Source organism: Petaurus breviceps, unplaced genomic scaffold (genome assembly GCF_028583685.1).
Source record: "Petaurus breviceps papuanus isolate PSGF00001 unplaced genomic scaffold, PetGlider_PUasm1.0 140, whole genome shotgun sequence".
Lineage (NCBI taxonomy): Eukaryota > Metazoa > Chordata > Mammalia > Diprotodontia > Petauridae > Petaurus > Petaurus breviceps.
The window spans coordinates 17,205,817-17,218,715 of NW_027185698.1; the positions used below are offsets into that span (position 1 = coordinate 17,205,817).

The window sequence follows — 12,899 nt, forward strand, 5'->3', positions numbered from 1 at the left end:
ACACACACACACACACACACACACACACACACACACACACACACACACCCCATTTCTGTGCCTAGAACAAAGCCCTAGCTGTTCCACCTTAGTTATGACTCTGCTTGTTGCAGATTGGGATGGTAGGTAGGAAAGGTCTGTCATATCTAACTTTTCTAATATCTATTTACCTTCTTAGTTTCTTTCTGGTTCACAGCAGGAATTTAAACCCAGTTACCCAGTTCTCCTAACTCCTGAGGACTGGTTCTTTCTACTGTTCAACCTCAATAGGAGTGAAGTATATTGGAAAAGAACATGGATTCACATGCAGGAGAAGTGGGTTCTAGTCCAGTCCTGCTTTCCAAACATTTTACCTACCATCCTGTCAGAATACCTGTTCCTTGTCTCTGAACTCATTTGGTCAATGGTTTTATTTTAAGCATCCTGTGAACATTTATGACTTTAGCATAAGCTGAAGAGAAGGTGCTAGAAGGAAGACCGAGATTACTTAAAACAGAGACATTCGGAGATATGAAGACCAGCACTGACAGCTTCTTTATAGAAGCCTCTCTATGTCAATGGAGCATGCCCTCCAGTTCCAACCCTTCTCTTTACCTTCTGAGAAACCTAATTTTAATTTCATTTGTGACTGAGGACGGGACCAACCAGATACTCATGCCTGAGTGAGCACAGAGGCACATAAAGCTTTAGCAACATACTGGTAATATCTATCCATTGTAGAAAGAACACTAGACTTGGAGTTAGAAGACCTACGTTCAAGTCCCAGGTGCCATATTTACTAGGCTACATGACTGGGAACAGTTGGTCTCTTAACTTCTCAAAGCCTCAGTTTTCTCATCTGTGAAATAGGGATAATAACATTCACACTTCCTATCTTATAGGGATTTTGTGCCAAAGTCCTTCATAAATCATATGGTGCTTCATAAACATATTTTATTATTGTTATTAATAACAGTGGTCATGATGATAATAATAATGATGCATAGTACATAAAACCTGTGATTTTGTTTGTGTGCAAACATCCTCCACCAAGGCAGACCAGTGTAGATCATGACCTGTCGGTAACTTCGTCTTAGCTTCCTGAGGTTCGGAGATGTTGGGACTTTTCCATAGTAGCCGATTTGGGATTTGATTCAAAGCCCAGCACTCTATTTTCTATGCCATACTGCTTAAATATCTAATAATATCTCATTAACTCATCTGTAAAATAGGCATGATATAATACAGGGTATCTTAAAAATCTTAGTGCAGCTTTAAGCTTATAAAAGCTTATATCACATAATAACTTTTAAATAGCTTACAAATGCGAGCTATTAAGTGTGGCTGTTAAAGCTTTAATAGTTTCATAACTGCACTAAGACATAGGGGACAGCCCATAATTGTGATAACTGTCTCTCATAGGATTGAAATGAGATAATCATAGGATCAGAGGAGATTTAGAACAGGAAGGGACCTGAGAAGCTGTCTAGTCTAAACTTCTCAAGTTACAGAAGAGGAACTGATGTCTGGAAAGGTTAACTTTAGCCCAGTGTCACAGAGATAGGTAAATGGCAGAACTACATTTTGAACTCCAGTATTCTGACTCCAGATTGGACAGTCTTTCCACTGGATGGATGAAATGTTTGTAAAGCAGGACTGGACTAGAACCCACTTCTCCTGCATGTGAATCCATTTTTTTTTTCGAATATACTTCACTCCTATTGAGGTTGGGCAGTAGAAAGAACCAGACCTCAGGAGTTAGGAGAACTGGGTAACTGGGTTGAAATTCTTGCTCTGAACAAGAAAGAAACTAAGGAGGTAAATAGATATTAGAAAAGTTAAATATGAAAGACCTTTGGCATGACCTAGACACAAAGGTAAGATCTCTGGGGAAGGGGAGAATTCATGGCCAAACAAGAGCATTACAAAATGTAAAAAAGATAATTTTGATTATGTTACGTTAAAAAGCTTTTGTACAAGCAAAACCAATGCAATGAAGGTTAAATGGAAAACAGAAAGCGGGTAAACAATCTTTACAGCACGGTTCTCTGATAAAAGCCTCAATTCCCAGATATATAGAAGACTAAGTAAAATTTAAAAGAATACATGCCATTCACCAACTGATAAATGGTCAAAAGATGAACAGGCAGTTTTCAGATGAAGAACCAAAGCTATTTATAGGTATACGAAGAAATGTTCTAAATTACTTTTGACTACTGAAATGCAAATTTAAACGACTCTGAGGTATCACCTCACACCTAGCAGATTGACTAATATGACAGAATAGAAAAATGTTGAATGCTAGAGAAGATGTGGAAAAATTGGAACTCTAACGTACTGTTGGTGGAGTTGTGAACTGATCCAACTATTCTGGAGAGCAATTTGGAACAATGCCCAAAGGGCTATAAAAATATGTATACTCTTTGACCCAACCACACCACTTCTAGGTCTGTATCCCAAAGAGATCATAAAAATTTAGGGGAAAGGACCTACCTGTGCAAAAATATTTATAGCAGCCCTTTTTGTAGTGGCAAAATATTGGAAATTGAGGGGATGCTTATCAGTTGGGGAATGGCAGGACAAGCTGTATGTATTCATATGTATTACATATGAATGTAATGGAATACTATTGTGCAATCAGAAATGATGAACAGGCAGATTTCAGAAAAAACCTTGAAAGACTTGTACAAACTGATGCAAAATGAAATGAGCAGAACCAGGAAAACATTGTACACTGTATCAGCAACATTGTGTGATGAGCAACTAGGAATGACTCAGTTCTTCTCAGGAACACAATGATTGTAAGACAAAGGACTCATAAAGGAAAATGCTATCCATATCCAGATAAAGAACTGACGGACGCTGAATGCACATCAAAGCATATTTTTTGTACTTTTTCTTTCTCGTGTTTTTTTTTCTTTTGATCTGTTTCTTCTCTCACAACTGTGACTAATATGGAAATATTTTACATGATTATACATGATGCATAAAGAATATAAAAACTGCCTACCATTTTCAGAAGAGGGGAGGGAGGAAGGGATAAAAATTTAGAACTCAAAATCTTGTTAAAGTGGATTCTAAAAATGTCCTTGACATACAACTGGAGAAAAAAATAAAATACTGTTCATTGAAAAAATAAAAGAAATTCTTGCTCTTACTTTTACTTTCTAGATGACCAAGAGACTCAATGACCGTATCATTTAGTCTTTTTGATCTGTTTTCCCCTCTGTAAAATATGAGTGATCAACATTTGCACTACTCCCAGGGTTGTTGTGAGGAATATTCTTTGTAAAGCTTGTAGTGCTCTGGAAAAATGTGAGTTCCCCTCAGCAGGAGTGGTCATCTTGCTTTGCTATCCTTCTGGTTTTAAGGGTCAGCTGACCAGCTGAGCAAAGGACTCCAAAGAAGTGAATGGCTGACCTGATATTAAACTCTCATTAGACTCTGGGTTGTGTTCCTTTAGTCATAAGTTGGTCCTCATAGACCATGGAGGGATTCCCCAAAGCATGGAAGGCGATGTTGTTTAAATTCAGCATTAGATCTAGGTTTCTCAGAGCAGTTGTTGCTAACCGGGATTTCTGCGGCAGTTTTACTTCCTTTTACACACTATTGTTGGCAGGAAAGGAATTAGGTACTATTGACAGGAAGGGAAATGTGACGTTTTCGCTTAAATTAAGTCTACTATTGTTTTAGACAAAGGAATACCTCTCCTCCGGCTTTCACACTACCCAGTTTCTTGCTCATTATTTTATTAGGTTGTGAAATGTACATGATTGCTTGGCAGCATTCAATGCAAAAAGTGGATATAACCATAGTTTGTTACTTTTAAAACATCTTTCTGTGGTGTAAAACCCTGACAACCCACAATTGGAGACATGGAGAGTTGTTTGTTTTTTTTAACAGCTTTCCCCCCCGCTTTGTCCTTGTCTGTTGGGCTACCATCTAGCTTGAGGAAATCCCTTTCCCTTCCTGGGTCTCAGATTCTACATGTATAAAATGAGTGGATAGGCCCTACTAGGTTATCACTCCAATACTTGCCAGCTCTATGAATCTATGAGATCCATGACAGCTCCTGATTTGGGCTCTGCTCACGTGGATCTTCCTGGTTCCTCCTGACCTTAGAGGACATTCTGGACTTAAATGCACCAGCAGGAATTGTTTGTGCTATTGTTCTTATTTCAACACTTCAAAGGTCCATGATTTTGTTTGCTGGGTGCCACCTCCCCCATTGTAGATCACACACTTTCAATTTGCTTTTGCAGATGGTCTTGGTGAGTTACTGTGACCCAAAATTCTTCAGGCTTTGGACAACCTGGTAATGAACTTCAAAGTTAGCTAGGTTGGTCTTCAAGCAGCAGATGGTACATTGCTGGACATGCACTCTAGTCAACTTGACAATTCAACAAGCATTTATTAAATACCTACTGTATGCAAGCAAATTATTTGCTGCTAAGCAAGATTTTTGTGACTACGTCCATCCTCTTTATTTCTTCTTATTAGTGGGAAGGGAAATGGGACATGCCTAGGTGATGGGGCTATCTAAGCAAATAACCCTTGTACTCAATAAAGGTATATTCTACTTGGAGGAGGGAAGAATACTATAATATGTACACAAAACTTTTTCAAATTTTAAGGATCTGTCAGAACCTGTGTTCCTCAAGCTTAACTTTCTCAAATCCAGCAGCCCTTCCATGGTATAATGGGATATATGAATAGAACTACCATGACTTAATTTATTAATTTATTAAACATAACTCATATTTCTAAGTTCCCAAGTTCACACAGTTAGGAAGTATCCAATTTTGGATTTGAACCCAGGTCTCCTGACCTCAAGTCTATTGTTCTTTCTTTTAAGCCATGCTGCCTCTATTCTCTAAGGGAAATGAACCTCAGAGATATCCTTGTATCAACGAAGTTGTTTACCTGAAAGCCTTGTCCAGGTACTGTCAGCTTTTTTAATAAGATGGGAAAGTGGTAAAGATTATTCTTTGCAACACCCCCATCTCTAGCAGTTGCAGTAAAAGGACATTTTTGTTAGTCCATTCCTTGGCGTCATAATAGGCTTATATCTGTACTTAATGACAGGACAGTTTGATCTGAATTTTCTCAGTTCCTCATAAATCATGATCAATCAATCAGCAAGTATTTATTAAAAGCCTCCATTGTGCCAGGCATTGTAAATAGGGGATGCTACAACCTTTATTCTTATCTGACAGGGCAGCGGCATGCATCTAAACATAGCCTCTGAAATTTAACCATCTCAGTCCCCCTCATTCAAGCCCCATCAAAGGTCATAAGCCTTCTCAGTGTGGTTTTATGACTTTGGGTAAAGAATGGATAAGCTCTAAGGAACAAAGATTCTGGTCTTGTGGCAGCCTTTATTTTAAATAATAATAATAATAATAATAAATATTAAAAGAAACAGAGGCAATAGGGCATATCTGCAGATTTTCTGCACATAATATATGCATATATTTTTCTTCTTGAAATCCCAGTGGTTTTTTTAGAACATGTACGTTTACATTTTGAACACTTTTCTTGTGATATTTACCTGATGGAGACTTTTCTCTTGAGTAGAAAAACAGGACGATTTTGCCTGCACAAAGACGATGCCAAAGACTCAGAATCCAGGACATTTTAAGGCAGGATTCCAACCTCATTACTGCTAGGGATAAAATTTCTCCAAGGTGGAAGTGTCCTCTCTTAGAGCTCAAATCCATCTCACAATTGTTTCTTCTGCCCCTTTGTTTTTCAAGTAAGGCAATTACTTTTTTTTTTATTTTAGAAAAAGAAGCTTGTGCTAATGTACAAAACTCTCCTTTTTCCTCTTTCATTTATTTGAAATTGAACTTAACAAAGTCAATTCCAAGCAAGTGCTCTTTCTGAGTAATGCTTTTTGTCCATAAAAACAGCATTGACTCAGGACGGTCAGGAAGTGCTGATGTGCTCTCTGGCTTTGTATGAAAGGCCGTAATGACAAAGTATTCATGTCAAAGTGTATAATGAAACTATAAATTGTTTTCATGAATGCTCAGAATTTGGTCTTTTACAGGGCAAATCCAAAAGGTATTTAGTGCCACATTTCATATATGTGAATAACATCAAGCTATGCAATATATTCAATAAACTTAAAGAATGATCCGGGCTCACGCTTTCAGGTGTGGAGGCTGATAACTGTCAGGTGGGGTGGGAGCAGGGATGAACATGTATGGGAGGGAGCTGGGGAAATCAAACAGGACAAGGAGGTATCTGCCTAGCTTCACTAAGTGAGAAATCTAGTCAAGGGTACCAGAATATTTGCAGAGAATTTGGAGTATAGTTGAAAGAACTGATTTATGAAAATGAATCTGTGTATTATGGGTGTGTGTATATGAATTATGGAAGATGTTGCAAATGTCGTTGCTGGCTGGTTAAAAGCAGAGGAGAAAAGCTATGCTTGTAGAATGCTATGCTCTTCTTGGCCTACTTGAAGGTGATTCTCCTGGGTGGTATGGTATGGTATAATCTGGGTTAGTATCTCAGTAGTGGTTTTTGTTTTTTTCCTTTGAAGCAATTGGGGTTAAGTGAATTGCCCAGGGTCACACAGCTAGTAATTGTCTAAAGTCAGATTTTAACTCAGGTTCTCCAGACTCCAGGGCCAGTGCTCTACCCATTATACCACCTATCTGCCCCTTTAGAGGTTTGAAAGAGATTATTGTGTAGGGGACTTGAATTCACTGGACTTGAATTTGAAAGAACTGGATTCAAGACCCACTTCAGGTATTTACTAGATGAGTGAGCCATTAAATGTGAGCCTCAGTTTCTGCTTTTGTAAAATGGGAATCATATTTTCCATTTGCTGGGTTCTGATGACAGTCAGATGAGATAATGCAGTAATGGGAAGAGTCTTGGATTTGGAGTTGAGTACCTGTGTTTGAGGACTAGATTAATTCCTCTATTTACTACCTTCCCTCTGTTAATTATTTTCTCTTTATCCTGTATATAGGTTGCTTTGTATGTATTTGTTTGCATATTGTCCCCCCCCCCCACCATTAGATCCTAAGCTCCTTGAGGGCAGGGATTGTCTTTTGCCTCTTTTTGTATCCCTAGCACCTAGCACAAGGCCTGGCATATAGCAGTCACTTAGTAAGGGTTGGGGCAGGTAGGTGGCAAAGTGGATTGAGCAACAGACCTGGAGTCGGGAAGACCAGAGTTCAAATTTGACCTCAGACATGTACTAGCTGTGTGACCCTGAGCAAGTCACTTAATCCTGTTTACCTCCATTTCCTCATCTGTAAAATGAGCTGGAGAAGGAAATGGCAAACCTGTCCAGTATCTTTGCCACGAAAACCCTAAATGGGTTCACCACAAGTTGGAACCGACTGAAATGATGGAACGACAACAAAAATAAGTGTTGATTGAACTTAATTGAATTGTCATTAGGCAAATAACATATATCTCTTCAGATCTAACTACCCTCTTCCATTTAATAAGAGGCTTGGACTATATAATCTTTTAAGATATATGCTACATATAAAAGCTATAACTGCATTTATTCATACCAAATTACTATGAAGAAGTACTAAATACATATTATCATTATTCTTTTGTGATCTCATTCAGTTTTGGTTTTTTTAGTTGTCCTCTAACAGTGCTTGGCCCATAGTAAGCACTAAATCGTAAGCATTTTTCCATTCTATTCCATCTCTTTACTCATTAGCTATTTGATCCTAGTCAAGTTGCCTAACCTTTTTCAGCCTCAGTTTTCTTATCTATAAAATGGGGACAATGATAGCACTCACTCCAGTGGGTTGCAGTATGGGTCAAATGAGATAATATTTGTAAAGCACAGTGCCTGGCACCTCGTAAGGACCATAGAAATGTTAGCTGTTATTATTGTTGGCACAGAAGCTTTGATCTACTTCATTTTTCTGACCTAGACCAAATGGTCCCTGGAAAGCCAGCCAGCCTGGTGGCCCTCTGCTCCCTAAGGCTCACCATATTAGCTCCAGATTTAGTGCAGACACTCAGTCAGTTTTAGCCCACTGTAGCTCAAAACTCCTGAGCTCAGGTGATCCAAAGCCTCCCCCTTCCTGGTAGCAGGAACATCACACCCAGTGTAACTAAGTAGGAAGCGAATCATCACCAGATTGGCTACCTGGTGATAAATCTTTTGGCCACAGTAACTCACAGAGACTATTGATGAAGGTGTGGAGAAGGTATGATCACTGTGAGTGGAGAGAGTGGTCACACTGATAAAATCACAGAGCCTTGAAATGTAAAAGTCAACATCCCAGAACCTCAGATTTGGAAGGGACCTCAGAAGTGCTGTGGCTCCACCCAAAGTAGAATAGGAGACCATCCCCCAGTGACCATCCAGGTCCATTTAAAGATCCCCAATTAAGGAGAATCCCTTTGATCTACAGGCCGCCCTTTCCATCGGGACAGCGCTCATTGAAAATTTTCCTCTTGGTAGCATCTACTTAGTTCTGTCTTCTGGCAAGTCTAAATAGCTTTAGTCTAATCCTAGGCCTATATGACAACCCTTCGGATACTAAATGGTAGTTCTACTAAAGGGTACTTTCCCTGTCCATTTTATCTAGGTTGGAATTTTCCCAGTTCTTTGAGTTGGTACTTGGTTTCCATTTCCATAGGCAGCTTAGTCACCCTCAATCTGCTCTCTAATCTATTAACATTTTTCTTTAAAAAATTGCATTTACATAGTACTCTATGTTGTCTGGCCAGGGAAGAATACAACAATACTACCCACCACCTCTCCAGTTTTGGAAAACATGCCTCTTTTAATACATCTTAAGACTGAATTTTCTTTTTTTGGCTAACAAAATATTGATCCCAGAATATAAAGCTGTCACTAATTTTTACACCTTGGGTGAGCAGCATGAAAACTGTGCCTTCAGATCATTTGGGGAGTGGCAAGGTTCAGTAGACACCCTAGAATATCACCAGGCCATTGCTAGGTAGACATAGAAGAGGGCAAGGCTGGGATGGAGAGAGATTTGCTTGATGTGTGGCCCTCCAGGGAATAAACAGCCACATGGGAGCTTCACATTATTTTTGCTAACTTGATACTACCCTTCCTTATTTCTAAACTGCCAAAGAACTAAAAGGGTGATCAGGGCCTTTCTAATTTCTGGCTCTCTGGGCCACTGCTCCACTTACCCCACCTTGGTTATAACTCTGCTAGAATGTTAAAAGTTTCTTTGGTATTGCTAAAGGTCCCCAGCAAGTCATCTGGTTTTGTTTGCTTTTACAGTACCTGGTGTGCAAAAGGAAACTAGAAAGCAAAAAGGAAGCTTTATTGATCCTTTCCAAGGAGTTGGATACGTGTCAACAGGAGAGAGACCAGTACAAACTCATGGCCAATCAGCTTCGGGAGCGGCACCAGTCTCTGAAAAAGAAATACCGGGAACTGATTGTACGTAGTTACTTTGCAAATTGCCTATTCACCTGGGTGACAAACCAAGCCATACTGAAGTGAAGATGCGTCTTTGGGAGATTGAGCTTGCCAGAGGAGTGTTAGATGGATTGCTTTTCTTTGTGTGATAGTTGCAATCTTGGGGTTTTATTTATTTATTTTTTTAACATATTGCTAACAGTATTGCTATTAATTGCCAGCTGTGCTGTAGTCATTGAATTGTCTTAGAGAGGGAGGCAGCCTGTTGGCAAAGATTTTCTCTGGAAAATTTGTCCGCTTGAAATCTGGACTTTAGCACCATTTAATGGTGGGGGCCAGGTCAGGGGGCACAGCCACTCATAAGATGAAGGAGTCCCTTCTTTTAAAACAATCATTTGAATGGTACTGACTTCTCCATCCACTTTAGTTCTTAAAACAAAAAAATTGTACTCCCTCACCTTCCAATTTCTGGTAAGCTTTTCTTTTCTTTTTCTTTTTCATTTAAAATCAGGGCTCAACCTGAATGAGATAGCATGTTGCAGAGTCAGAAACACATCTGGAACGAGCAGCCCTAGATTCAAATTCCATCTCTGCCCTTTATTATATGGATCCCGTTCCCATTACTATATGCTCATTACCTCCTGGGACCTCAGTCACCTCATCTATGGTATGAGGAGGAAGTTGTCTTTAAAATAATTTTAAATTCCAAATTCTTATGACCCCATGAATGGGACTATCAGTTTAGTCAGAGAATATTTTGACTCTTTTGCTTAGCTCTTATTCATTAGTTTTTAAAGTTCTATAAGTTTTGTTCCAATTAGAACCCATTTCCTGGAGTTCTGGGTATCTTAAAAGCACCTTCATTTCAGTTCACATAGTTTAGTGGGCAGTGAGGGGGTGGTAAGGACAGTTGGGTTGGGTTTGAAGTTCAGCAAATGTAGGCTTTGTTCTGTTTTTTTGTTCCTATATTGACTGACATATATTAGTTTTTTTTAACGTGTTTTAAAAAGTGAAATGTACTTTGTTTCTTTGTAGGATGGAGACCCATCAATTCCACCTGAAAGGAGGAAACAGGTAGGATTTTTTTCTGTTTCTCTGCCTAGTTCCATCTCAACATATCAGTTCCTAAGAACACTAATTCTTTTTTTTAATTAAATTGTATTGCTGCCTCTTGTTTTTATATTACAGTCATTTCCAGATATACCACCCTTTTCTACCTTCCTCTCAAATCCCTCCAAGAATTGAATCTTCCCCGGTAGCAACAAAATAATCCAGCACAAACAACTGATATGGTGCTGAGATCTGACAGTATATGTAGTGTCCTCCTGCTGGTCTGCCTGTGAAGATGTGTAACTGTGGCTGGGATCCCAGGACTTTTCCTCAGGATGCTGAATTTAGAAGGGTGTCCTCCTGTAGGGTAGAAGTTACAGAGCTTAGTACAGAACTAGTTAGGGAGGGTAATTTGGCAAAATCAGGAGCTATCAGTTGTTTGCCTAGGCTGAGGTCTTCCCTTAGCTTGGCTTCTCCAGCAGGCTTCACACTTGGGTCCCAGGATCTTTTTCTTTACCTACTCCCTCTCCCAGCTGAGGTTGGGCTTTAGTCCCTGGCTCCATGTGTGGTTTATTGTATTTATTGAAGGTTCAACAGTTCCTGCTTATGGCTCTGAAGGTTGGACTTGATTTCCAGGACCAAAGTTGGTAGTTATTGGCTTTTCTCTTAATAGAACACCAGCTCTTGAGACTAAGGGGTTATCTTTATTCTTTTTTTGTAGAGGGGAAGTTACTTTTCATTTCCTCAAAGCTTTGGTGGGGAATAGGATAAGGCAGGGGGAGGCTGTCAGGTATGGGATGGTTGGGATGGGAAGTCTTTGAGGTGGGAAAGCTTCTGACACTGGAGTCCCTGTGCAAGTGTGTATGTGGTGACATAGTTGAGAAGATGCTGCCCTGCCTCTTCCTAGGTTTCTCTCCATGAGGGGAATGATTAAAAAAACAAACAAACAAACTTTGGGAAGTGACCATAGTAGCTGATCTGACTGGGTGAGGTTTTCAAGGCTGCTAGTAAAACCACAATGTGCTGTTTAGAGACCACCTCTTTAGAGTAGTGTTCCTGGCTCTCTTCCTGAGGAGGCTGGCACACAGATGTCATCTTCGAGGGTACCTTAGAAATGATCTGATTTGGGTTCCTCATTTGGAAACAGGCCCAAATAGGTTAAATGACTTACAGGCAGCAAGTGGTACAGTCAGAATTCCAGTCAATTCCTCTGACTCCAAATTCAGGATTCTTCCTCCCATTCAAGCTGATTATAAGGCCAGTACAATGTTTCTTGGGACCTATTTAAACCGTTTACTTGAGGTAGACTTAAATGTATGTGTATTTTTACTTTCTCATTTGTTTCTATGTCTGTTGAGCTGAATGATGCTGCTTTTATAGTCTAGTATTACAGCTGAGAGAGGAAAACTCTGTACCTGGTATGGAGTGAGGGTGGGGGCTGAGTGAGGGTATTGTTAAATAAATGGATAGAATTTTTTTCTCTGATGTTTTGCACAGCTTTGGTGACTAGATTGGGTCATGATCTAATTCTAAAATTCTTTCCATCTAACCCAGAATTGTAAAATTGTCTGTGTATACATTAATTAGGGCAGCCAGGTGGCACAGTAGATAGAATGCCAGACCTCAAATGAGGAAGACTTCTCTTTCTGAGTTCAAATCTGACCTCAGATACTTACTAGCTGTGTGACCCTGGGCAAATCACTCAGTCCCATCTGCCTTAGTTTCCTCATCTATAAAATGAGCTGGAGAAAGAAATAGAAAAGTACTTCACTGTCTTTGCCAAGAAAACCCCAAATGGAGTCATGAAAACATGACTTAAAAACTCCCCAACAAAAAAAGCACGTCAATTAGTCTTTTGTTAATTACTGTCTTTAGCACTTTGTGTAAACTAAGAGATGTGATCTACCCTTTAGAGGCTGTAGTGCCAATGCAATATTCACAGTGCCCATGATCACTATAAATATACCTGCATAGTGCTCATTGCAAAATGTAACAGGTTCTCCATATAGAAGACAGAAGCAAAACATTTATTCAGATGCCAGAAAACCAAATCCCAAAACCAGTAAGCTGATTCCATCATAGTATCAAAGAAGTTAATAAGCCACAATAGCACAGAGAGCCACAGAATCCTTTAGCCTCCTATAAACCAACCTATGACCAATATTTTACTCACAAGCCTATCTGTCTCCCTGGGAAGTGTGCTCTCCTCCCAACTGTCTAGTCTAGCTCTGACTCCCAGCTTCTTGTGGGCTCTGCTCTACCCTTCAACAAACTCCTCCTACCACAGGCTCCATGTGATTACATTCAGCCTAGTAGGGGGAACAGTTTATTTTCAAATCAGGGAAGGTCTTCAAATTCCCTTAGGCTTATTAAGGGGCAGGGAAGAATTTCAAATTACCATTACCATTATAGAGGCTTGCAATCTTAATGACACCATAGAAAGGGTGACCAAATAAAAATTTTTTCCCCCTGAACT

General features: G+C 39.6%; 1 protein-coding gene across 3 annotated transcripts in view; it reads left to right on the forward strand.

Annotated features, from left to right (window-relative positions):
- The window catches only part of CCDC149 (coiled-coil domain containing 149), a 156,266-nt gene that overhangs the window by 55,182 nt on the left and 88,185 nt on the right, over nucleotides 1-12,899 (forward strand). For all 3 annotated transcript variants that reach the window (XM_069069060.1, XM_069069070.1, XM_069069073.1), the window contains exons 2-3: nucleotides 9,233-9,394; nucleotides 10,409-10,447. In XM_069069060.1, coding sequence (XP_068925161.1) covers nucleotides 9,233-9,394; nucleotides 10,409-10,447 — 201 coding nt within the window. The remainder of the gene's footprint in view (nucleotides 1-9,232; nucleotides 9,395-10,408; nucleotides 10,448-12,899) is intronic.